This window comes from Piliocolobus tephrosceles, chromosome 9, assembly GCF_002776525.5.
Source record: "Piliocolobus tephrosceles isolate RC106 chromosome 9, ASM277652v3, whole genome shotgun sequence".
Classification (NCBI taxonomy): domain Eukaryota; kingdom Metazoa; phylum Chordata; class Mammalia; order Primates; family Cercopithecidae; genus Piliocolobus; species Piliocolobus tephrosceles.
In genome coordinates, this window is record NC_045442.1 from 75,877,102 (window position 1) to 75,902,714 (window position 25,613).

Consider the following 25,613-nt stretch of genomic DNA (forward strand, 5'->3'; position numbering starts at 1 on the left):
TGCATTCCTGCATGGTTAGAGCTGAGTTGCAGCTGCCGCTTTAGGCCTGTACCCCTTATTTGCCATAGGCTCCCTCTTGTGTCACATTGAGCCCATGTTACCCATTTGGCTCCTGCAGGCCTTTGGGTTTGAGACCCTGGTCTACACACTTGGGTACCACCTGTTGTAAGGTACATGGATGTGCTTTGGTCAAGAAATAGACCAAGGTGGACATCCAGGCCAGAGTGACTCAACGAGTTTAGGTCACAGGCATGTACTCCACTTGTTATATAACCTGTTTGTGTAAGTTCATACTTGGCTCAAAGCCACTATTGTTTGGAAAAGGTATAACTGCCCTGCTGACGCTGTATATACATTCTTGGGCTTGGATGGGCATGGCTCCACATGGCATGCACTGGCACCCAAGAGAGTGAAGCTACTGACCACTGTAAGGGAGAGCGACCATCTGGCAGATAGAGGGGAGCCAGGACACGGCTTGTGCCCAGATGGGGAGTTAAGCCGCTGACCCTGTAGCTGGCCTTGCAGGCCAGGGAGTGCACCTGCAAGCTGCAGGAGCCGCAGATCTGGAGAAGACAGCCAAGGTAAAAGTGGACAGTGTGAGAGCTGCTGGTGAGATAGCTGCTGAATAAAACTAACATTTTACCTGCCTATGGCCCGCCAAGTTTTCTTTCAGCTATCGCCCATCCACCCACTCCCCTCGAACCTCAGCATGGGCTGGAACCTGACCCTGGGTGTGACATTTGGCATAGTCGTGGACCTGACACCTCTGTTTGTCCCAGTCCTGGTTCTCCCCGCCTTCCTGTTCCTCTCCCTGCCCTCATGGTCATTCCCAAGGGGTCCAACTCATGTTGAGTATGGGCTAGAGGACTTCATGAATGCCTCATGATCTTCCCAGAGGCAAAGGCACCTCCTGCCTTCCAAGGTCAGTGGGAGGCTGGGATCAACACTGTTTATTATGCTTATGACAAAAAAGATAGAAAGACACGCAGCCTTACAGGTCATCTTTCTGGGATAGAACACAATGGGTCTTTTCCTGCCTCCTGAATATGTTAGTCAAGGCCAGTCCATGCTACACATCTAATGTGACTTCTAAAATAGCAAGTAGAGGATGAAGCACCAGATGAATTCAGCCCTGAGAGAATTTTCAGCAGCTGTGGGGGCACTGGAAGAAATGCTATTAAATAGTTTTGCACCTGAGACAAATGGCTTCGCTCGCCTCAGCCTAGTCCTGGTAGCATTTGTCTCAGGTGCAAAATTTAAGAAAGAAACCTTGGAGTGCTCACCCTGTGGCTGGGTAGATGATCCTGAAGTGGTTTTCAAGCCTGAGTGTGTATCAGGATCATCAGAGGAGCTTGCTAAAGAGCAGTTCCCGGGGTCAGACCCTCACACATTTTGAGCAGGTGTGGGGACTGGGAAACTGCGTCTGTAACCCTCTGTAATCTAATGTTTATCTAAATACTATGTGCTCACACAGAGAACTCCCAAAAGTCGAGGTGTTCCTCCAGAGGGCAGATGAGCAGATGGCAGACTCCGGAATTCAGTCAGGTGATGAGAGATGAGATGAGGCACTCCTAGCTCTGGGAAGAGGGAGCTGAAAGATGAACCTTTGCAGGTGCCCACGGTCAAAGTGGTGGTTTAATGCCATGCCATCCCCATCTTCTGTTGGCCTTGGCAGGGAATTACAGTCCTAGCTTAGGACTTGGCCCCTTATTTCTGCTGTAGGCTCTTTCCTGCCCTGACTGAGATGGAGTGGAATGAGGCCTAGAAACAGATCAAGCTAAATACATGTCCTCAGACAGATAAAGGTTTACATTTTCACCCCCATCAAATCGGAAAGCTCTCTGCCTGTGTTTTTCTAAGGGACAGGGACATCATTACTCAGTCCCCAACCTGGCCTCATATAGGGTCCCCTGTCAGTAAAGGAGTCAGTTAAGCCCACCAGGTATACCCAGGACTCTTACCTTCAGCCCCTGCTCCTTGGAAAGCTGCCCTGTGGCCTAATATTGGTGTTTAGCCTGAGCCTGACTCCTTCTCAACACTAAGAGCTGATGAAGTTCTGAAGCAGAAAGAGCTCTGACCTGAGAATCAGGCATCCTTATTCTGATCTCAGCTCAGCTTCTGATTTGTTGTGACGCTGGATAAATCACTTCCCGTCTTTCTGACCCTATAAAATGAAGAGTAGACTAGAGGAGAGCTTCTACAACTTAAATGTGGTCAACGAAATGGAATAGAAAATTCCACAAGTCTGTCCTTCCAAAAAGCAGCAAATAAAGTGGCAAAAACGCAAACAAATGTATGGGAACTCTGGAAACTAATTGGAAGTTTACAGCAATCAGGTGAATACCTAAGAATAAAAGCTGGATTTAGTAAGAGAGCTTTGTTGTGTTGTAGCTTACACTGGCCCCATCCCCCACTCCCCAGCATGGCAGGAGCATCAAAAACAATATCCCTCATTCCCCGTATAGGTTCCTGTCACTGGAGGTAGCAGATTAGACCTTATTCTCAAGAAGCATGTTTATTTTTATTTGTCAGGTTGCTCCCTGAAGGACCGGTTCAAATGCCTTGCTTTTATTTTGCCTAATTTGGAACTCTCCCAAAGTGAAGATGGCAGCCTGGAAAGACATTTCAAGGTCAATATATTAGTGGCTCATGCCTAGGGGAAGGAATAACATTTGGAGCAAACAGGAGACAAATGGAAAAGTTTCAGAAGGAAAGTATAGGAAACAAGATGCTTTGAGGGAGAATAAGGACTTAAAAGAGCTTCCACATATTCCTGGGAATCTAGAAGGCCACACACATGCCTAAGGCTGGGCATGTGCTTGAAAAGACTTGAGAGGGCCCTATGCTCTCACCTCTGCCTGACCTTCAGGCTCTGTGCACGCAGGAAGTGAAGGCTAAGGCATAGTTATAAACTGCATGGGTGAAAGTTGAAACGTGTGTCTCAACACAGAACACATCTGCAAATGCTAGGAGGCTTTTTGTTGTTCAAAAGAAATATTTTGAATCACTAGCTGACCACTAAGCTAGCCAGAGACTTAGTGGTCACACCTGACAAAGAATACAAACGAAAAAACTAAAAACATAGTTCAAGAAAATAACAGGTTGGGCACAGTGGCTCACATTGGTAATCCCAGCACTTTGGGAGACTGAGGCAGGTGGATCACTTGAACCCAGGACTTCGAGACCAGCCTGGGCAACATGGCAAAACCCCATCTCTACAAAAAATACTAAAAATTAGCAGGGCCTGGTGGCACACACCTATAGTCCCAGCTGCCCAGGAGGCTGAGGTGGGAGGATCACCTGAACCTGGGAGGTCCAGGCTGTAGCGAGCCATAATCCTGCCATTGCACTCCAGCCTAGGTGACACAGTGGAGGAATAATTTTATTTCCAAACTTGCTACGTTATAAATAATATTCAAAATGTCCAGTTTTCAACAAAAATTATGAGGTATGCGAAAAAAATATGGCTCATACATAGAAAAAAAATCTGCTAATAGAAACTGAGGAAAGCTCAGACATTGGACTTAACAGGCAAGACTTTAAGTCAATTATTTTCAAAAAGGTCAAAGAGCTAAAGGAAACCAGGAGAATGATATCTCACCAATATTGATAAAGAGACTGGAATTATAAAAAGGAACCAAATAGAAGTTCTGGAATTGAGAAGTACACAAATGAAAAATTCACTGGAAGGGTTCCAAAGCAGACTTAAAAAGGCAGAAGAAAAAAATCAGCAAACTTCAAGATAGGTCAATTGAGATTACCTATTCTGAGGTGCAGAAAGAAAACAACAACAACAACAAAGTTAACTGAGCCTAAGACACCTGCAGGATACCATCAAGTGTACCAACATACACCTAATAAGAATCACAGAAGAGTGAATGTAGAAGAAATTTTTAAAGAAACAATGGCTGAAAACATAATGAAAGACATTAATCTACACATACAAAGAGCTCAGTGAATTACAATAGGGTCAACTCAAAGAGACACTCAGTGTGACACTGAGACACGTTATAATCATACTGTCCAAAGACAAAGCAAATCCTGAAAGCAGAAAGAGCCACTTAACACGTACAAGAAATCTTCAATAAGATTAATAGCCAATTTCTCATCCAACATTATGGAAGTGAGAAGGTAATGAGGTGACATATTCAGTGTGCTGAAAGGAAAATCTTGGGTGGGCTTGATACTTGTAGATATTCATCTGTGTCTGAGCATTGAAGAGTTAGGTATTTATCGTAGTCTTCACAGTCTGTGCTTGTTTGTACCTGTCCTTGGGAAGGCTTTCCAGATATTTGAATGGCTTGGGTGTTGTGATCTAAGCTGTATCTGCTTAAGGGTTCACCCCAAGCCCAATAACACTTTGGTTTTTTTTAGCCTTATAGAGGTACTGCCTTGATGGTCTTGAACAAGATTCAGGATTCTCTGGATTACCATACAGAGACTTTTGTTCTATTCCCTTACTGTCTCCCAAACAAAGGGAGTCCCTCTCTCTGTTCTAAGCCACCTGAAACTGGGGGTGAAAGGACATAAGCACCCCTGTGGCCACCACCACTAGGACTGCACTGGGTCAGACCTGAAAGCCAGCACAGCACTGGATCTCACCCAAGGCCTTCTATTACCACTCCCTGGCTACTGCCTATGTCTGCTCAAGGCCCTGGGACTCTACAATCGGCTGGTGGCAGAGCCAGCCAGGCTTGTGTCCTTTCCTTCAGAACAGCAAGTTCCTCCAGGCCTGAGGTGGGCCCAGAAGTGCCATCTGGAAGACAGCAACTAGAGTAAAAAATCTTAGAAGTCTACCTGGTGTTCTATTATACTGCAGGTGAGCTGGCACTGAATCCACAAGATACAGTCCTTCCCTCTTTTCCTTCCCCTTTCCCAAGACAGAGGTGCCTCACTCCACGGCCACCCGCCACCACAGGCCACAGGGAGTGCTGCCAGACTACTGCTGATGTTCCCTTAAGGCCCAGGCATTCTTCAGCTGGCTTGTGGTGAATGCTGCCTAGCATGGGACTCACCCTCCAGGGCAGTGGGCTCCCCTCTGGTCCAGGGTAGGTCCATAAATGCCATCCAAGTCCTGGAATTGGCAGTCCCAAGAACCATTTGGTGCTTTACTCTCCTGTGGCTTGGCTAGTACCTAAGGTGTGAGACAAAGCCCACCTTACTTTTCCTTCCACTTTTCTCTAGTAGGAATCTTGCCTTTGAACCACCACAGCTGGGAATGTGCTGGCTGAATCTGAACCTGAAACCAGCAAGACTCAGAGTCTCACCCAAGGCCCTCAACATAGTACCCGGGTATCTCTGCTGGTTATTCAGGGACCAAGGGCTCTTCAGTTAACAGGCAATGAATGCAGCCAAGACTGGGTCCTTTCCTTCGAGGCAGTGGGTTCCCTTCCAGCCCAGGGTGTGTCTAGAAATGTTGTCCAGGAACAAAAATCCTGAACAACATGCTAGCAGACTAAATCCAGCAGCATATTAAAAGCATTATACATCATGACCAAGTGAATTTATCCCAGGAATGCAAGGGTCATTTAATATATGAAAATCAGGCTGAGTGCAGTGGCTCACTCACGCCTGTAATTCCAGCACTTTGGGAGGCCGAGGTGGGCGGATCACCTGAGGTCAGAAGTTCAAGACCAGCCTGGCCAACATGGCGAAACCCTGTCTCTACTAAAAATACAAAACTTAGCTGGGCACGGTGGCGGGTGCCTGTAATCCCAGATACTCAGGAGGCTGAGGCAGGAGAATTGCTGGCACCTGGAAGGCAGAGGTTGCAGTGAGCTGAGATCGTGCCACTGCACTCCACCCTGAAGAACAGAGCAAGACTCCATCTCAGAAAAACAAACAAACAAACAAAAAAGATGTAATGCATGTAATTAATAAAATGAAAGGGGAAAATCACACATGATCATCTCAACTGATGCAGAAAAAGCATTTGAAAACACCCAACATCCTTTCGTGATTGAAGAAACACTCAACGAAATAAGAGTAGAAGGAAAATGTCTCGACCTGCTAGAAGGCATCTATGAATAAGCCACAGCTAATATTGCAGGTGGGAATGTAAAATAGTACAGCTGCAATACAAAAGAGTTTGGTGGTTCTTCAAAAAGTTAAACATAACAGTTACCATGTGACTCAGCAATTTCATGCCTACATATAGACCCAAAACAAATTAAAAAACAAATATTCACACAAAAACTCGTATATGGATATTCATAGCAACATTATTCATAATAGTCAAAAAATGCAAACAACCCAAATATCCATCAATTGATGAATAAATGAATAAAATGTGGGCCGGGTGCGGTGGCTCAAGCCTGTAATCCCAGCACTTTGGGAGGCCGAGGCGGGCGGATCACCTGAGGTCAGGAGTTTGAGACCAGCCTGACCAACATGGTGAAACCCCGTCTTTACTGAAAATACAAGAATTAGCCAGCCGTGGTGGTGTGCACTTATAATTCCAGCTACTTGGGAGGCTGAGGCAGGAAATCGCCTGAACCTGGGAGGCAGAGGTTGCACTGAGCTGAGATCATGCCACTGCACAACAGCGTGGGTGACAGAGTGAGACTCTGTCTAAAAAAGAAAAAAAAAAGAATAAAATGTGGTATATTCATATAATAAAACATTATTCATCCATAAGGAACGAAGTACAGATACATGCTACAATGCAGATGGCCCTTGAAAACATTGTGCTCAGAGAAAGAAGCCAGATACAGCTAGGCTACATATTGTATGATTCTATTTACAGTAGTACCCCCTTACCTTCAGGGGATAAATTTCAATACCCCTAGTGGATGCCTGAAACCACAATAGTCTCTAATCCTATTATACTATGTTTTTTCCTTTGCATGCATACCTATGAAGTTTAATTTATAAATGAGACACCATAAGAGATTAGCAACAATAGCTAAGAATAAAATAGAACAATTAGTACAATATGCCAGCTTCTGTGAAGGGAGAGTTGCGTGAAAAACAACAACCATATGCCAGCAGCTCTGCTCTTCCACTTTGGGTCTTGATTAAGAGAAAGAAGTGTTGCTGGAACACACGCACTATGATACTGTGGCTGTTGATCTGATAACTGAGAAGGCTGCTAAGTGACTAACAGGCAGGAAGTGTAGACAGCGTGGACCATGCTGGACAAAGGGAGCACTGACGTCCAGAGTGGGATGAAGTGGGATGGCGAGACATTTCATCAGGCCACTTAGAATGATGTGCAATTGAAAACTCATATATTGTTTATTTCTGGAGTTTAATATTTTAGGACCATGGTTGACTGCAGGTAACTGAAACCACGGAAGGTGAAGCCACAGATAAAGCGGGACTACTGTGTTTAAAATGTCCAGAATAGGCAAGTTCATGAAGACAGAGACCAGTGGTTTCCAGGGTAGTCGGGAGAGCAGGAATGAGATGTGACCACTTAAGAGATACAGAGTTTCTTTCTAGAGGGAGAACAATGTTCTGGAACTGGTGGTGATGACTGCACAACTTCTGAATGTACTGGAAGCCACTGCATTTGTACAATTTATTTATTTTTAATTAAATTTTTTTTTTTTTTTTTTGAGACAAGGTCTCTCTCACCCAGGCTGGAGTGCAGTGGCATGATCATGGCTCACTGCAACCTTGACCTACAGGGCTCAGCTGATCCTCCCACCTCAGCCTCCTAAGTAGCTAGGACTACAGGCAAGCGCCACCATGCCCGGCTAATTTTTGTAATTTCTGTAGGGATGGGGTTTCACCATGTTGCCCAGGCTGGTCTCACACTTCTGGGCTCAAGTGATCCTCCTACCTTGGCCTCCTAAAGTGCTAGGATTACAGGCGTAAGCCACCGCCTCCAGCCTTGTACAATTTAAAATGGTTAAAATGATGAATTTTACATTGAATTTCACTTCATAGGAAATTTTTTTAAAAACAGCAACAAACCACTTTAACGGACACGTAAATTCCCTGGGGGTCTCATTGTAATGCAGATTTGGAAGTCTGGGTGGGTCCTGAGACCCTGATCCCCTTGCTTCTCACCTATGGCCACATTTTGAGAAGCAAGGCCACTCGAAGGGCCCCCACCTGTGTGAGTGAACCCCTGCTCCATCTGCCCCAGTAAATAAGGAGTGCTAAAGCACAGATGGCGGGTGTGGGCGTGTCCCCAGGTCTGAGCCTGAAGGGGGTTGCAGGCCTCTTCCAGGCATGGAAGTGGAGGGAGAGGGGGCTATAGTTAAACGGGTTACTCTGTCAGCAGACACAGAGGAGACCAAAAGAATAGCTTTTATTTCACACGAAGCTGAGGAAGGACGGCGAGAGGACAGGGCTGGCTCTGTGGGTGCTGCCTGGCAGGTGCACCACCTCCAGCTGCTGGGCTGCAGCTCCGGGGCTCAGAAGCCATCTGAAAGAAAGCAGAGGCCTCCAGTGAGCAAGCTGGGGTGCTGCAGGGTACCCGCCCCCGAGGTGTCCAGCAGTTCTTTCCCTTCCCTCCCTAGTCCCCGGGAACTCCTGCGCGCGGGACACAGGGATCAAGAAGACAGCAGAGTGGAACCCCATCTCTGCCTGATCAGTAGGGGTTACCCGTCTTCCCTGAGAGGGTTTTGGGGTGGAACAGGAGTGGCTTCTCAGGGTGAAAAGAAAGGAGCTAAGGAGCTCCAGCCGTGAGAAGGCCAACGAAGGAGGCAGTTTCTCCGCGCCAGGGTTGTGCTGAGATGGCATCTAGGGCTGGCTCTTCCAGAACCTCATTTGACACTGGGCAGCAGCGACCGGGTGGCGGGGGCGCGGGGCGGGGAACAAGGATGATGTCGTCCCTCTTCCGTCCCCAGGGAGCGCTGGGGCCCTCCCTGCCAGCCAGGCTACACCTGTGCGATGGAGCAGCCGTCCCCGTCTCGCCTGCCCAGCCCCAGATGACAGCAGCCCAGAGGCTGTCCTCTGCCACCTGCACTGCTCACCTTCTCCGAGGAGGTCGGGAGCGGGGCTGAAGGGTCCCGGGGGCAGGTTCCAGGCCAGCTCCTCCAGCAGGCTCAGCAGACCTTTCACCTCTGTCCCCAGGTGATCCACGGTCTTCTCTACCATCTAGAGTGGGAAAGGGGGTAAAGTCGAGGACAGGAGTGGTTCCACGTTCTGCTTCATCAGCCAGGTCCTAAGAGCAGCTGGCGGTCCAGTGCACTGCAGTGAGAAAGGACTAGGCGCTGCGGGACCTGGGGTTTCTTCACTCAGGCTCTGCCCCTACCTGCCTCAGTTTCCCCAGATGACAATATCCTAGGGGGCTCGCTCTCTAAGGTTCCTTCCTTTTTGGCACTCAGTCACAGGTTTGGATGAAGCGCCTGTAGAATACTCTACCTTTTGGCCTTTGCAGACTGGAGCTCACATTCCTTTTGTTGTTCTGCCCCCTGGTGGTGTCTCTGCCAAATGACAAGTTTGGGATTCTGAAATTTACTCAGGGTTCTTAATGGTTTTTCCCTGTGTGTGCCATGGATACCACTGGCAGGGTGGTGAAGCCTACAGACCTCTTCTCAGAATAATGCCTTAAATGCGAAAAATAAAACATATAGAATTACCAAGGACACCAATTGCATTAAAATATTCAAGTATTAGAATGGCATGAAGCCGGGAGGCGGAGCTTGCAGTGAGCCGAGATCCGGCCACTGCGCTCCAGCCCGGGCGACAGAGCGAGACTCCGTCCCAAAAAAAAAAAAAAAAAAAAAAATTCAAGCATTAGGCCAGGCGTGGTGGCTCATGCCTGTAATCCCAGCAGTTTGGGAGGCCGAGGCAGGCAGATCACCGGAGGTCCCGAGTTCGAGATTAGCCTAGTCAACATGGTGAAACCCTGCCTCTACTAAAAATACAAAAAGAATCCGGGCGTGGTAGTGCCCGTCTGTAGTCCCAGCTACTCGGGAGGCCGAGGCAAGAGAATCACTTGAACCGGAAGGTACAGGTTGCAGTGAGCTGAGACCACACCATTGCACTCCAGCCTGGGTGACAGAGTGACACTCTACCTCAAAAAAAAAAAAAAAAGAAAAATTCAAGTATTTAAAATTAAACTTTTTGGCCCAACACGGTGGCTCACGCCTGTAATCCCAGCACTTTGGGAGGCTGAGGCGAGATCACTTGAGATCAGGAGTTTGAGACTAGCCTGGCCAACATGGTGAAACCCTATCTCTACCAAAAGTACAAAAAATTAGCTGGGCATAGTGGTGCATGCCTGTAGTCCCAGCTACTCGGGAGATTGAGGCACAAGAATCATTGCAACCTGGGAGGCAGAGGATGCAGTGAGCCAAGATTGTACCATGCACTCCAGGCTGGGTGACAGAGACTCTGTCAAAAAAAAAATTAATTTTTTGATGTAATATATATGTATTGGCAGGACAAAGTGGCTCATGCCTGTAATCCCAGCACCTTGGGAGGCCAAGGTGGGTGAATGGCTTGAGCTCAGGAGTTCAAGACCAGCCTGGGCAACATAGCAAAACCTTGCATCTCCAAAAAAATACAAAAATTAGTCAGGCATGGTGGCACATGTGCCTGTAGTCCCAGCTACTTGGAAGACTGAGGTGGGAGGATCGCTTGAGACTGGGAAATGGAAGTTGCAGAGAACCAAGACTGCACCATGACACTCCAGCCTGCTAGACAGAGAGAGACCCTGCCTCAGAAAAAAAGAAAAATGTATTTATTAACTCACTAAATCACATGATTTAATATCAGGCCTAACCACAACTGAAATTTTGACACAAGGGTAAAAATTGTATGTTGAGATATTCATAACTAGAGGCAGATGAAATTATCTGGATTTCTATTGATGACAAAGTTATAGTACTATTAATACCACGGCTTGCTATCTGTATCTATGATGAATGGTACACTCAATTCCAGTTAAAGGCTTGTGACAATAAAGATGTAAACGTTTCCCCACACAAGTTAGGAATCGTGGCTATATAACAAAACAGTGACTGAATTTCCACCTTCCCATCCAGTAACGATGTTGAAATACCCATGTGGGGATAAGCAAGGCCTTAGGAGAGGCAGAGTCCATTGGGGGCTGGGCACCCTGGCAACCCAAATGGGAGGGTGATGTTGGACAAGGTGGTCACAGGGCAGGATTGGCCTGGATGTCCTCACATTCCAAAGCAAGCCTGCATCTGCCCATAAAAACATCATTCTAGAAGGTGGTCCTGAACCCGCATGCCCTTCCACATCACCCTGTTACCTCCTCCATGACATCTAGACGGCGTTGCACAGCCATATGTGTGTCACACACTGTGCTCTGAGCTGAATCTCCTCGTGGAGGGCTGAAGGGTTCTGCAGCTGTGGGAAAATGAGTCTTTTCACTGTGGGACCCTTAGTTTTCCATAATGCCAGAGACTCCTGTAAACACTGGGCTCAAGTGGGGTCAGTCCTCAAGGCAAACGCAAGAGCAAGCAAAGGAAGGCCCAGGTGGGGGTCAGTATGCAAGTGTCAGGCATCTCAATCCCACCAGTCTCTACAGTCACAGTCACCTACAGACCCAGATGAACTTCCTCAAGGAGGTGAAGCCCAGGGAGGAAGGGAGGACGGGCTTCAGCCAGGGAGCTGCAATGATGGAGGGGTCTGAAAGAACATGGCTCACTGTGTAAACCCTGCAGGCAGCCTGCAATGGCTGGAGATACAGGGTGGGGCAAGGGAGAGACTGGAGAGGGAAGTCCTGGAAATGAAGACAAAGGGGTAGAGTTTTAACCCAGGGGCTTTAATAAACCAGTTCTGATGCTTGTTTGGTTTGTTTGTTTCTTTGTTTGTTCTGAGACAGAGTCTCGCTCTGTCGCCCAGGCTGAAGTGCAATGGTGCCACCTCGGCTCACTCCAACCTCCGCCTCCCGGGTTTAAGTGATTCTTCTGCCTCAGCCTCCCGAGTAACTGGGATTATAAGTCCTGCCACCACGCCCTGCTAATTTTTGTATTTTTAGTAGAGACAGGATTTCACCATATAGGTCAGGCTGGTCTCAAACTCCTGACCTCGGGTGATCCGCCCGCCTCGGCCTTCCAGAGTGCTAGGATTACAGGTGTAAGCCAGCATGCCAGGCCAAGGGGGTTTATTTTAACAGAAAAGTCACAGGGTCAAACATGAATTTTCAAAATAGAGGGAATAGATTGGAGGGAGATGCTTTTGAAGGCAGGAGGTTACTGCAGCAATCAGGATAAGAGCAGTGAAGGAGAAGTGATGAGCAGAAGCAGGAGCTGTAGGAATAGTGAGGAAAGAAATGAGAAGAGATGGCCGGGCGCGGTGGCTCAAGCCTGTAATCCCAGCACTTTGGGAGGCCGAGACGGGCGGATCACAAGGTTAGGAGATCGAGACCATCCTGGCTAACACGGTGAAACTCCATCTCTACTAAAATACAAAAAACTAGCCAGGCGAGATGGCGGGCGCCTGTAGTCCCAGCTGCTTGGGAGGCTGAGGCAGGAGAATGGCGTGAACCCGGGAGACGGAGCTTGCAGTGAGCTGAGATCTGGCCACTGCACTCCAGCCTGGGCGACAGAGCAAGACTCCGTCTCAAAAAAAAAAAAAAAAGAAACGAGAAGAGATATTTTAGTAGCAGCATTGACGCTGGGAACCTGTTAATAACAGTTGGCATGTGATGAGCGCTTACCATGCACCATGTAGGGTGCTAACTTAACCTCTCCAACAACCTGTTGTTATGCCCAATCTACACATAGGAAAACTAATGCACAGAAGGGTGAAAGGATGTGTCCAAAGTCACTACTCATAAGCAGAGGATCTGCCATTCAACCCGCTCAACTCCTGATTCACCATTGTTCTTCTTGAGTTAGCTCTTCCAGGCACCATCAACCCTCACAGCAGAAGTCTGAGAGCCCTGATTCCAAGTTCGGGTTTCAGAGTTGGTAACCCTGAGATGCCTGTGGGGCATCAGGGTTGGCTGGAACCTTGGAGAACGCTGACACTCAGGAAGGAGGGTGCTGCCCCAGAAGTCAAGAGAAGCCAGGAGCTTTACAGATTCTACAGAGGATGAAAAGGGTCACCATGACCAAAAGCAGCGGGGAGGTGTAGCAAGTTAAGGACTGGAAAGAGAGCACAGAAAGGCCCTGCTAAATTTTACCCCAGCACTTTTAGGATCCAAAAGCAGAGTTTGGATCACTGTGAGATGAGAAGGGGTGGAAATGTGGAATCTGGAAAATTCCCCGAAGCTTGGCTGTGAAGGAAGGGAGATTGGATCGCAAGGTCTTTTTTTTTTTTTTTTTTTTTTTTTAAAAACCATGTAAGCATGGTTGTATTGGAAAACACAACCATGCTTACAGCCTGAGGGACAGGAGGAAGACAGGAGAACCCAAGGAATGCACTTCCTGAACTGATGGGAGGCCCTGGATCCAGAGCAGGGGGGACCACATCTGGAAGGAAGACAGAGGAAATGCAGCAAAAACAGGCAAAGGCAAACCATCTAACTAGGGTCCAAAAAGTGGAGTGAGCTCCCACCTGATGGCCGCTGTTTACTCTGTGCAATAAGATGGAGATCACATAGGGAGGAGAGCTAGATGTTACAATTACAAGAATTCTTTGAGTAGGTTGCTAAACATAGACGTTAAAATAGTGACCATGGTGTCTGGAAATGGCAGCTCGTGCCTGTAATCCTAGCACTTTGGGAGGCCGAGTGGGAGGATCGCTTAAGGCCAGGAGTTCGAGACCAGCCTGGTCAACATAGTGAGACCCCATCTCTAAAAAGAAAAAAATTTTTAAGTTAAAAAAAAGTGGTGGCCGTGATGGGAACATTTACACCACAGAAATCAATGACCCACCCCCACCTTGTTTTGAGAGCCAGTCTATCAGTGCACCACTAGGTAAGGGACTTGAATAAAGAGAGGGCTTCAAAAGAGGATGTGCAGAATGAGGGATGCAGTGTAGGAAGACCATGCAGAATGAGTCGGCATCAACAAGGAATCCTGGAAGCACGAGTCCTCTCCCAGCAACGCTCCATAGTCTGGGCGTAGAGCAGCAAAGACAGATGGCTGGATGGAGCTGAAACCTAGGAGTCTGCAGAATGGATGTGGTGGAGGCAAGGGGCCAAGGAACTGAGATTTGGCCAGTCAGGGGTTTAGGACAGGAGCCCTGGAATCCAGCTGGAATAAGGAAGGAAATGAGGCCAAGAAGGGGGCCAATAAATTGGGAGAAATGGGGGCTGAAGAGACGGAGGTTTTAGGAATCACAGGAGGAACAAGAGGTAAAGAATATTGTAATTTTAGCTTTTAGAGGTAGAGCAGCTTCAGATAGTGACAATGTTAAGGCTGTGGCCATGGATGTGGGCATCCAAAGCTCAATAGGGGGAGATAGTTATGGAACTTGATCTCTCTACGTGCAATACTTGTAGCTGTAAGGCCTTGGTGTTGGAAGGGTTGGCCAAGGGGCCATCTGCAGTTGTCCAGAAGTGGGGCAGGTCTTGAGGTAGGACAGAGCTGGTGATGGATGTGTAACTCTGAGAGGCCGAGTGATTTGCCCAAGATCACACCATCTGCAAATGCCCGGACCTCAGGCACCCTGACCTCCCGGCCTCATCTCAGCAAGGTGGAGCCCCCTACCCTGTGATTTTCTGATTCCAACTCTATCTAGCTCTCAGCTCTTCCACTCAGGGATGTGAACAAGACCAGGGACAAAATGTCCTTCCACTCTGAGCGTCTTTTGTGGAGAACAATCTGTTTTTCAAATTATCCTTTCCATAATTTCCCTCCACTGAACTTAGAAAAGACTTTTCAAAAGACAATGGTGTTATTGCTGAATCTGGGGAGGGAGGAGGACATCATAATGGTGCTTTGGTTATTTTTTTAAGGAGAGTCCTTTAAAGACCTATACTGAAATATTTACAGATTAAAGGCTGTGCTGTTTTGGATTTACTTCCAAAGTAAATAATTCAGGCCTCGGTGGGGATGGGGGAGAGGCATGCGTGGATGTTTAGAGCAAACAGGATGGGCTGAGAGTTGCTAATTGTTGAAGCTGGGTGATGAGCACATGGGGTCGCATTCAGCGATTCTGTCTACTGTTGTGTGCACGGTTTGAAATGTTCCCTAACACAAGTCTGACAGTCTGACGGGGTTGTCAGCAGAAAACAGCAGCCATCGTTTGCTGCAGGCATCCATGTAAAATATTCAGAGACAGAGAGGCCCCTGGGGGCTATGCTCCATCCTGGCCCCACATCCTGAGAAGGCCCTTGAGAGGCAGGAGCAAGTCTAAAGGAGGCTATGGGAAGGGACCCCCTTTTTTTTTTTTTTTAGGCAGGGTCTCACTCTGTCACCCAGGCTGAAGTGCAGTGGTACAGTCACGGCTCACTGCAACCTCTTCTTCCCGGGTTCAAGCAATTCTCCCACCTCAGCCTCCAGAGTGGCTGGGACTACAGGCACACATTACCACGCCTGGCTACGTTTTGTAATTTTTGTAGAGATGGGGTTTCACTGTGTTGCCCAGGCTAAGCTCAAACCCCTGGGCTTAAGTGATCCGCCTGCCTCGGCCTCCCAAAGTGCTGGGATTATAGGTGTGAACCACCGCACCCAGTCTGGGACTCCAAATTTTAACTCAGTTGCCTCAGCTAAAACTGGGCTGCTCAGCTTGGAGAGAAAAAGCTCTGAGGGGGCCGGAAGAGCTGTTCCCCACAGACAGAGTAGCTGTCCTGGGGGAGGGCCTGTTGTCATAAGTCTGTGGATACACATACCTCCTGCTGGCTCTGTCCAGAGGCCTTTGGCCAAGCCTTTCCTCTGAGGCTCACCTGCCGTCTCCCAGACCCTAGCCTCTCTCCCCTCACAGACTTCCCCCAGGCTTAGGCCAGGGGAATGCAGTGTGACCCTGCCAGCCAAGTGGGAGTCTGGCTGCTTTAGAAGTCAGGAACAACCAGAGCCTGCTTCTCTCCACTGGCCTAAAACACCCTGTTCTCTACGTGTCTGTGATGAGGTCTAACTTGGCTCCAAAACCCCTCCAGGGAAAAGGCTGGGCTGAGGTCACTCCCAACATGGCTCAGCACTAATCCTTCACATCTGGACAAAACTGTGCTCTGTGCACCCTGGAGCAACTGTCCATGAGCTCATCGGGGCCTCCACAGAGTGCATCTGAGAGAGCAAGCTTGGAGCAGGGCCTGACATTGTACTGCCTACTCCCTCCGCACCAGTGTCCTCACCACAGCGCTGACTTGAACGCATCATGGTAGAAAACATGCTGGAGACCCCTGTTCTCAGCCTAGTTCGGCCACTAATGACTGTGGGATTGTGAGAAAGTTTCTTCCCCTCTCTGAGCCTCTGCTGCCTCCTCCATAAAATGGGGTAGGGTAGGCCCGAGGCCCTGACTGCCCCGTGTAGTGCATCCTTAATTCTTCTCTGTCTTTTGGAGGCTGCAGAGAGGTCTCAAGAGGCCTACAAGAGCTGGGCTCAGTGGTTCACACCTGTAATCCCAGAGATTTAGGAGGCTGAGGCAGGAGGATCGTTTGAAGCCAGAAGTTTGAGGCCACCTTGGCAACACAGTGAGATTCTGTTTCTACAAAACAAATAAATAAAAATAAAAAAATTAGCCAACATTGGTGGCATATACTTGTAGTCTCAGGTATTTGGAAAACTGAGGCGGGAGAATTGCTTGAGCCCAGGAGTTTGAGACTACAGTCAGCTACGATTGCACCACTGCACTGCAGCTTGGGTGACAGTGAAAGACCCTGTCTTGTAAAAAAAAATAAAAATAAAAATAAAATAGTAGACACGCACATGCACCCACAGGGCTGTCAGTGGCTCAGGCAAGGGGAGTGGAAAAGGCTGAAGGATTATAGTGATTAACCCCGAGCAGCCAAGGCTGTGGCTCCGCAGGGCTCCCTTCCTTCCTTTCCTCCTGCTCTCCCAGGCCCTGCCAGTTGGGAAATGGACCTCCTTGGATGCTGCGTTGTTTTCTCTGGCCGGGCTCCTGCTTGGGGCCTGATGTGCACCCTGGATGGTGGCCACGGGCGGGGCATCCTGTGCTGGTGAGAACAGGCTGCTGTGGGGCCCGGAGGCCCCAGGGGAGGGCTGGGCTGGGCTGGCTGCCCCAGTTAAAGAGACGTGGCCCCTGGGTCCCATCTTCTGAGGCGGAAGTACCGCTCCTTCTACTTACAGGCCTTACAGGGAGACCTTTTTTATCTGGACCCAAACAGTAAGAAAGTGCCACAGCGCAGATGATTTCTGCATTTTGGGTGATGAGAAATGTTTTCTCAGTGGCGTCTCTGAAAGGTGCTGCTGTATCTTCTGAATTGTCAAAGTCACACTCCGCTTTGAAAAGCAACCCTGGCCACTTGGTGGTTAATTATATTTGACCACATTCAATATAATAGAATAATAAATTTACCACATCCAATATTTATATGAAAATGTATGATTCATTCAAAATCATCCATGAGTTTTGATTATTTTTGAAAGCAGCAGAACACTATTCTTCAAATGATTCTATAAAAAACTCCAAAATATGGGCCGGGCATGGTGGCTCATGGTCTAAAAAGCTATCAGGGATAAAGGTTTCTCTGAGTGCTGCTAAAAGAAACCAAGACTGCGGCCCAGCGCGGTGGCTCATGCCTGTAATCCCAGCACTTTGGGAGGCCGAGGCAGGCTGATAATTGATGTCAGGAGTTCGAGACCAGCCTGGCCAACATGGTGAAACCCACCCCCGCCGTCCCCATCTCTACTAAAAAATGCAAAAATTAGCCTGGCGTGGTGGTGCGCATCTGTAATCCCAGCTACTCAGGAGGCTGAGGCACGGGAATTGCTTGAACCTGGGAGGCAGAGGTTGTGATGAGCCAAGATCACACCACTGCACTCCACCCGGGATGACAAAACAAGGCTCTGTCTCAAAAAAAAAAAAAAAAAAAAAAGAAAGAAAAGAAAAGAAAGAAAGAAACCAAGGTTGGAAGTCAGACATGCTAGAGATAGCTCTCCATTTATAGAAAATGTAAGGGGTGGAGGTATTTAAATGACATCAAAGGGATGCAATTAGCAAAATCTAAAAGTGGAAAACTTCACAGGACAAACTTAGTTTCTTCAACAACAACAAAAATTTAAGTAAAAAAAAGGGGAGAGAAAACTTACATATTTAAAGAGACCTAACAGACATATTGACCAAATGCAGTGTATGTAACCTTATTAGGATTAAACAAATGAATTGCAAAAAGATGTGACACAATCAATCAAGGACATTTGAACAGTGATTGAATATTTAATGATATTCAGTCACACACGGCTTTTGGAGTGTGATCATGGCATTGCAGTTGTGTTTATTAAAAGAGTGTTTAGGCCGGGCGCAGTGGCTCAAGCCTGTAATCCCAGCACTTTGGGAGGCCGAGACGGGCGGATCACGAGGTCAGGAGATCGAGACCATCCTGGCTAACACGGTGAAACTAAAAATAATACAAAAATAATACAAAAAACTAGCCGGGTGAGGTGGCGGCGCCTGTAGTCCCAGCTACTTGGGAGGCTGAGGCAAGAGAATGGCGGGAACCCGGGAGGCGGAGCTTGCAGTGAGCTGAGATCTGGCCACTGCACTCCAGCCTGGGTAACAGAGCAAGACTCCATCTCAAAAAAAAAAAAAAAAAAAAAAAAAAGAGTGTTTATAGATGAAAATACATGATGCCAGGCCAGGCGCTAAGGCTCACATCTGTAATCCCAACACTTTGGGGAGGCCGAGGCGGGCGGATCATCTGAGTTTGGGAGTTCAAGACCAGCCTGGCCAACATGGTGAAACCCTGTCTGTACTAAAAATACCAAAAGTAGTCAGGTGTGATGGTGCTTACCTGTAGTCCCAGCTACTTGGGAGGCTGAGGCAGGATAATCAGTTGAACCCAGGAGGCGGAGGTTGCAGTGAGCTGAGACTGCGCCACTGCATTCTAGCATGGGCGACAGAGCGAGACTCCGTCTCAAAAAAAAAAAAAAAAAAAAAAAAAAAAAAAAAAAAAAAAAAAAAAAAGAAAAAAAAAAAAAAAAAAAAAAAAAAAAAAAAAAAAAAAAAAAAAAAATAAAAAAAAAAAAAAAAAAAAAAAAAAAAAAAAAAAAAAAAAAAAAAAAGAAGAAGAAGAAAGAAAGAAAGAAAGAAAAGAAAATACACAATGCCTGGATTTCCTTTAAAATAATACAGGGAGAGGAGAGAGGGTGGAAACTATAGATGAGATAAAACTGCCCATGAACTGATGCTTGTTGAAGTAGGGGTAATAAGTACATTATATGATTCTTTCATATACTATTGTTTTGTGGTTTTTTGTATCCAAAAGTTTTCATAATCAAAAGTTAAGATATGTCATCTAAAATCTGAAAGATTATGCACAAAAATGTATGAAATCAGTGTGAAATTACAATTACAGCAATACATGAATACTTTTTTCCTTTTCTTCTTCCTTTTTTTTTTTTTTTTAAGACAGAGTCTTGCTCTGTCACCCAAGCTGGATTGCCGTGGCTTCATCTCGGCTCACTGCAACCTCCACCTCCCAGGTTCAAGTGATTCTGCTGCCTCAGCCTCCTGAGTAGCTGGGACTACAGGTATGTGCCACCACGCCCGGCTAATTATTGTATTTTTAATAGAGACAGGGTTTCACCGTGTTAGCCAGGCTGGTCTCGATCTCTTGACCTCGTGATCCGTCTGCCTGAGAGGGAGGTGGGGGGAAGAAAGTGAACAGTGAAAGGCAAGGAACCCAGCTAATGAAGTACCCAGACAGCCTCTCCCTTCTGCACAGCTCTCTACCTCCACCCGGTCCCCTATCGCCAACCAAAACAGCTCAGTTCCCCAGAGAAGCTCCCTGGAAACTGGGAGGTGACTTCTTCATTGACTGCAGAACCACCCGAGGCCACCTGGCAGGTGAATAGGTGGCCTTTCTCCTGGGCCCCCCGTCTGGTTCTTTAAGGCTGTGCTGGGCTAGACTGGGTCACTCACCCTTTAAAGTCTAGCTTGTTATGCAATGTCCTATAAAGCCAGGCCTGAGCCTCCACAGGCCCTCTGAGACGGAGCTGGCCTCCGGGGCTGCCCCACCCAGCAGCTGTGACCTCCCACTCCAGATCCTGGCTCCTTCTCTCTTGCCAGCTCTACTCTGGGCATCAAGCTTCCCTCTCTCTCATTTTTGGTCTCTCTCAAATCTTTCTCTTTTCTTCAATATCCTCTCTCCCTCCACCCCTTGCCATGTCAATCACTCTCTTTCCTTCGGTCTCTCAAACTCCTTTTTCTTTCTATCCTAGTTCATATTTGTTCAGGGAAAGCCTCTTTCTGTCTCGGCCTCTCCTTTTCGTTTTCACTGTTTATTCTTTCCTCTCTCCTTTATCCCTCCGTTGCTCTACTTCTCAGCGTTTTTCTGAGTCTGTCTCGTCTCAGTCTTTCTCTCCATCCCTCCCTCCTTACATCTGCCTCTCTCTCCATCTCGCTGCTGTGTCCAGCTCTCTCTCTGTGTCGCTCTCTTGCTCATTCCTTCCTTGCCATCTGCGGGTCTCCCTGGCTCCAGGTCCCCTGCCGCGCCCCGTGCCCCACTCACCGGCCAAAGAGCCCGCGGCGCGGAGCAGGGCCAGCCCGGCCAGCGCGCAGAGCAGGGACCGCATGGTGCCGGCCCGGCCGAGCGCAGCGCCGCGTCTGCCCGCAGCCGCCCTTCCCGGATCGCGCCCGGCCAGCCCGGGAGGAAATGCTCTCAGTTCGAGCCAAAATTCCTGGGCGGCTCCGGGCTTTCTGGCTCGAGAGAACCCGCCCCCTCCAGAGGCCCGTCTGCATCCCACGGGCAGCGCTGAGCCCAGAGACCCCGGGAGCTGAGGCACCGACGTGCCACCTGGGTGCCTCCCGAGGAAGGGGCCGCCCCCCTCCCCGAGTCCCCGCGCCTCCTGGGGGCCCGGGGGGTGAGGGGGATTGGGTGAGGTCTTGGACTCAAGGCGACGGAGGCTGGGGTCAGGGGTTTGTTATGAGCCCGTTTCACAGGCGGGCAGACTAAGACTCGGAGAGAAGTGTCTTCCTCGCCATCACTCTCAGCCACGGCACAGGATCTGAACCCCTGACTCCCGGGAGTGTGGAAGCTTTTCTCTGTCCATCTACGAGCAACAGATTAATTCTAATTACGTGGAACAGTGTCTGCCCCTAAGAAGGAGACCCAGAAACTCACTGCTCTGGTAAGGGAGTGATAGCAATGTGAAAAGGTACTTTTCAAAAAAAAAAAAAAAAAAAGGTAAAATCGTAACTCTTGTAAAGATATGAAATTAGCATATACTAAAGATTTTATTTAATTCATTATTAATGAGGGGACAAGTAAGATGGTACAAGCAGCCCAAAGTTTAGAACACAGTAGTGGAAACTTCCCCTATGGGACATGACCATCCAACAAGTGCAACAACAAATTAAGTTTTAGTGAAAACACAAAAGCAAAAAAGCTGCAGCTCTAACTTCTCTGCTGCAGAGCCCTGAGTGCTTTGCCTGGCTGTCAGTGGAACACTTTCTTTTTTTTTTTTTTTTTTTTTTTTTTGAGACGGAGTCCCTCTCTGTCGCCCAGGCTGGAGTGTAGTGGCCGGATCTCAGCTCACTGCAAGCTCCGCCTCCCGGGTTTACGCCATTCTCCTGCCTCAGCCTCCCCAGCAGCTGGGACCACAGGCGCCCGCCATCTCGCCCGGCTAGTTTTTTTTTTTGTATTTTTTAGTAGAGACGGGGTTTCACCGTGTTAGCCAGGATGGTCTCCATCTCCTGACCTCGCGATTCCCCGGTCTCGGCCTCCCAAAGTGCTGGGATTACAGGCTTGAGCCATCGCGCCTGGCCCAGTGGAACACTTTCATCACCAAGCCTGGGAGAATGCCTTTGTCCATCCAGGGTCCCCATTGGGGTTGCCTGGAACCCTTGCAGATCAAGGCTGCCTCTCTGCCTTCTGTGTTGGTGGCTGTGGCTATGCAATTGTCCAAAACAGTCACCACGCTAACCAGTGATCCAGTTCTCACTCCCTCCTCCAGAGCAAGATAATAGCCTCAGACAGAGAAATTTTGGTTCTGAACCTGAGAATCTGAGACAGACTCAGATCTAAATCTTTTAAAAGCCTTCGAGGAGATTATGATGCCCACATGAGCTGGCTCAGAAGAAGAGTTTATTTCAGGAATGCCAAGAATTTCTCACGCTTGGTGGTAGGATATTCCTTGATAGTTTAGCCAGGTGGGAAGTTGTCAAAGAACTGCCAAACCCATAAGGATTCTTGTAGCTCAGAGCCAGTGGGCTACCTTATATTTTGAATTTAAGATTAAGAAAACACACACACACACACACACACACACACACACACACACACACACACACCATATACAATACATTATTGTTGTGGTACAGCATAAAGTAACTGAGTATACAGAGTAAAACATGAAAGTCTTTTCTGTTAAGAATTCCCTCTGTCCAACCATTCAGGTCCAGTTCCTTTGACTTGGTAGGCTCTGCCTGTTCCAAGTCTATGCATTCCCCATCTATCTAATGTATAGTCGGACGCAAATGTATATACATGAGATCAAGTCACAGATATTTTGAAGATTTGCTTTCATTCATGTTTATCTCAGTCATAACATTAAATCTTGGCTGGGTGCAGTGGCTCATGCCTGTAATCCCAGCACTTTGGTAGGCCGAGGTGGGTGGATCACCTGAGGTCAGGAATTTGAGATGAGCCTGGCCAACATGATGAAACTCCATCTCTGCTAAAAATACAAAAAATTAACAGGGCGTGGTGTTGGGTGCCTGTAGTCCCAGCTACTCAGGAGGCTGAGGCAGGAGAATCAGAATCCAGAAGGTGGAAGTGGCAGTGAGCCAAGATTGCACCAGTGCACTCCAGCCTGGGTAACAGAGCAAGACTCCGTCTTAAATAATAATAATAATAATAATAATAATAATAATATTGGAGATCAATCTATGTGAGTACAGATAAATACACTTCATTCCTTTTAAGAGTTACAAAATATCCCATGAATGGATACAAGCAGTATTATTTATCCAAACAGTCCCCTATTGAGGGACATGTAGATTGCTTCCTTTTTCTCTCCCATATAAAATAAGCTTTAATAAACACACTTTTGCATATATCTTTATGTACAAAGTCATATTCATGTATTTCTGAAAGGCTGGAATAGGAATCATTACATCAAAGGGCCTTTTACATTTTGCCAGGTAGGCCAAAAACTGTTCCCCAAATTGTCACAAAGCCCACAGGAGGGACAGGGGTCTTCCAGCGCTGTTCCAAGGTGCACCTGAGTATATGTTAGTCTAGGTAGGAATTGGGCTGCAGGGGGCGCCATTTACATAAAATGCCTCTCGACTGGCGCTACCTGAAGTGTAAACCTAGCGGTCACCTACATTCTCCAACACTGGATATTTATTATTTAAAATTTTGACAGCTTGATGATGGAAAAATGTTACCTTGTTATTTTTATTTACATGCTATTTATTATGAGTGAGGTTAAGTTTTATTTGCCTCTTGGATCACTTTTTTCTATTTTCCTCCCTTCCCTTGATATGCTCTGATTATTAATGCAGTGCCTGTTATATATGTTGGCAATGTCTTCTTCCAGCCTTCCATTATCTTCAAGTGTCTTGGTGGTGTCTTTCAGCATTGAGAAGTTTTGAATATTAGGTAACCAAACCTCTCAATATTTTCTTTTATGGCTTATAGAGTTTACAACTTGCTTATGATTCCTCGAATCAAGGCTATAAAGATATTTCTCTATGTTTCCTTCAAATCGTTTTAAGGTTTTCTCAAAGTCTAATGTCCAATCCATCTAGAATTTTTATGTGGTTGCAAGGAAGGATTCAAACTTAAATTTTTCCCTAAATGAGTATCCAAATATCCTAATGCTCTTTATCGCCTAGTCCATCCTTTTACCACTACTTTGAACATAAAGTAGTTTGCTAGCCACTCACTTCCAAGGGGAGTTCTGGGAAAATCTCTCTGCATCATGTCTGTCACAAGGTCAAGGGAACAAAAATGCAAAATAGACATATAATTTCAATAAATACTGGAACCATATTTGATTAAATTAAACACGCCTCCCTAACTTAAAAACAGTAATAACAACAAACTTAGGATAAAAATAAAGGAAATAATGGGACATTTCCTTAACAAGATAACTACTTTTTAATTTTTATATTTATAACTTTTCAAATTAAAAAAATAAAAATAGAGATGAGGGGTCTTGCTGTGTTGCCCAGGCTGGTCTCAAATACCTGGGCTCAAGTGATCCTCTCCTCAGGTTCCCAAAGTGCTGGGATTACAAGAATGAGCCACCATGCCTGCCCAACTACTTTTATCTTAAATAGTTCATATGTACATACCAGAAAAAGGAGAAATGTATTCTTTATTAAATCAGAAATGAGGTAAAGATGCCATTATTGGCCAGGCATGGTGGCTCATGCCTATAATCCCAGCACTTTGGGAGGCCAAGGTTGGAGGATTACTTGAGCCCAGGAGTTCAAAACCAGCCTTGGCAACATAGCATGACCCCACCTCTACTAAAAGTTTAAAAAAACTCACACATTAGCCGGGCGTTGTGGCACGTACCTATTACTGGGGAGGCTGAAGCAGGAAGATCACTTAAGCCTAGTAGTTTGAGGCTGCAGTGAGCTATGATCACACCACTGCACCCCAGCCTGGGTGACAGAGTGAGACACTGTTCTATAAAAAATAATAATTAAAAAATTTGAAATTAAATTTAAAAATTTTTAAAAATTTAAAAAAGATGCCACTATCAACAAGTGTTTGGCTGGGCATGGTGGCTCACACTTGTAATCCCAGCGCTTTGGGAGACAGAAGGAAGGTGGATCACTTGAGGTCAGGAGTTCAAGACCAGCCTGGTCAACATGGAACCCTGTCTCCACTAAAAATACAAAAATTAGCTGGGCGTACTAGCACATGCCTATAATCCCAGCTACTAGGGAGGCTCAGGCAGAATTGCTTGAACCCAGGAGGCAGAAGTTTCAGTGAGCCGAGATCGTACCATTGCACTCCAGCCTGGGCGACAGAGTGAGACTTTGTCTCAAAAAAAAAAAAAAAAATTTAAGATAACTGTTTGGAAATCAATTTATTTCCATATACCAACAGAAACCAGCCCAAACACGTAAAAGGAAACTCCTGGGCAAAATGATACTATGGAGCCAGTGGACCCAGTTAACAAACCTCCTCTTTCTAATATTCTCGAAAGTGACCAGTGAAATTAAAGATAGGGGAGACTGGCATCAGTGGCAGGAACTAGAGAAATATGCCAACCATATGCCAGGCCTCAAAGCAAGGTGGGTAGCCAGCTGGATCTAATCATACCTCTTATTATTTATTATTATTCTATTATTTGCTAAACTTGTCTGAATCTGGTATTGTGCTAAGGCTGTATATGCATTATCCTATTTAATCCTTGCATCAGTAAATCTATCAAGTAGATAACCTTATCCCCATTAAAAAGAATAAGATCTATTAAATATATCTGATTCAAGGGTAGAGGGTGGCTGATCCCAGTTTGGAAGCTAGGTAGATGTAATTCCAAAATTCATGGTCCTCAGCATGATCAGGCCTCTTGATTCTCAAGTCCCAGGAAAGGCACTAAATAGAGCTGAAGAAGAGTGGAGGTAAGACAGGGACAAATGGGATATGGGGGGTGCAGAATGGCAAGCCCCGTGCAGTTAGGGGAGAACGCTCATAACCACCTGCA

The 25,613-nt window shown here is 47.0% G+C and overlaps 1 protein-coding gene across 3 annotated transcripts; it reads right to left on the reverse strand.

The window, feature by feature from the left end:
- Positions 1-7,899: 7,899 nt before the first annotated feature.
- PLAC9 (placenta associated 9) lies at positions 7,900-20,582 on the reverse strand. Of its 3 annotated transcripts, XM_023204752.1 has the most exons (4): positions 20,453-20,558; positions 11,180-11,277; positions 8,928-9,051; positions 8,258-8,377 (listed from the first exon to the last, which is right to left on the reverse strand). In XM_023204752.1, exons 1-4 carry the CDS (start codon positions 20,514-20,516, stop codon positions 8,367-8,369), a joined length of 297 nt encoding a protein of 98 aa, XP_023060520.1. In that variant the 5' UTR covers positions 20,517-20,558; the 3' UTR covers positions 8,258-8,366. The 3 variants fall into 3 exon arrangements, with proteins under 3 accessions (XP_023060521.1, XP_023060519.1, XP_023060520.1); XM_023204753.2 differs by lacking the exon at positions 8,928-9,051 and having other exon boundaries at positions 7,900-8,377; XM_023204751.1 differs by lacking the exon at positions 11,180-11,277 and having other exon boundaries at positions 8,243-8,377; positions 20,453-20,582.
- Positions 20,583-25,613: the final 5,031 nt, after the last annotated feature.

What these genes read in the sequence shown, in the direction of transcription:
- PLAC9 (XM_023204751.1), bottom strand. Translation starts at nt 20,516, where the DNA reads ATGCGGTCCCTGCTCTGCGCGCTGGCCGGGCTGGCCCTGCTCCGCGCC. An exon ending in CGCCGCGGGCTCTTTGGCCG is followed by an intron (nt 9,052 to 20,452) that starts GTGAGTGGGGCA and finishes TTCCCACTCTAG; the next exon opens with ATGGTAGAGAAGACCGTGGA. An exon ending in TCCCGACCTCCTCGGAGAAG is followed by an intron (nt 8,378 to 8,927) that starts GTGAGCAGTGCA and finishes GCTTTCTTTCAG; the next exon opens with ATGGCTTCTGAGCCCCGGAG.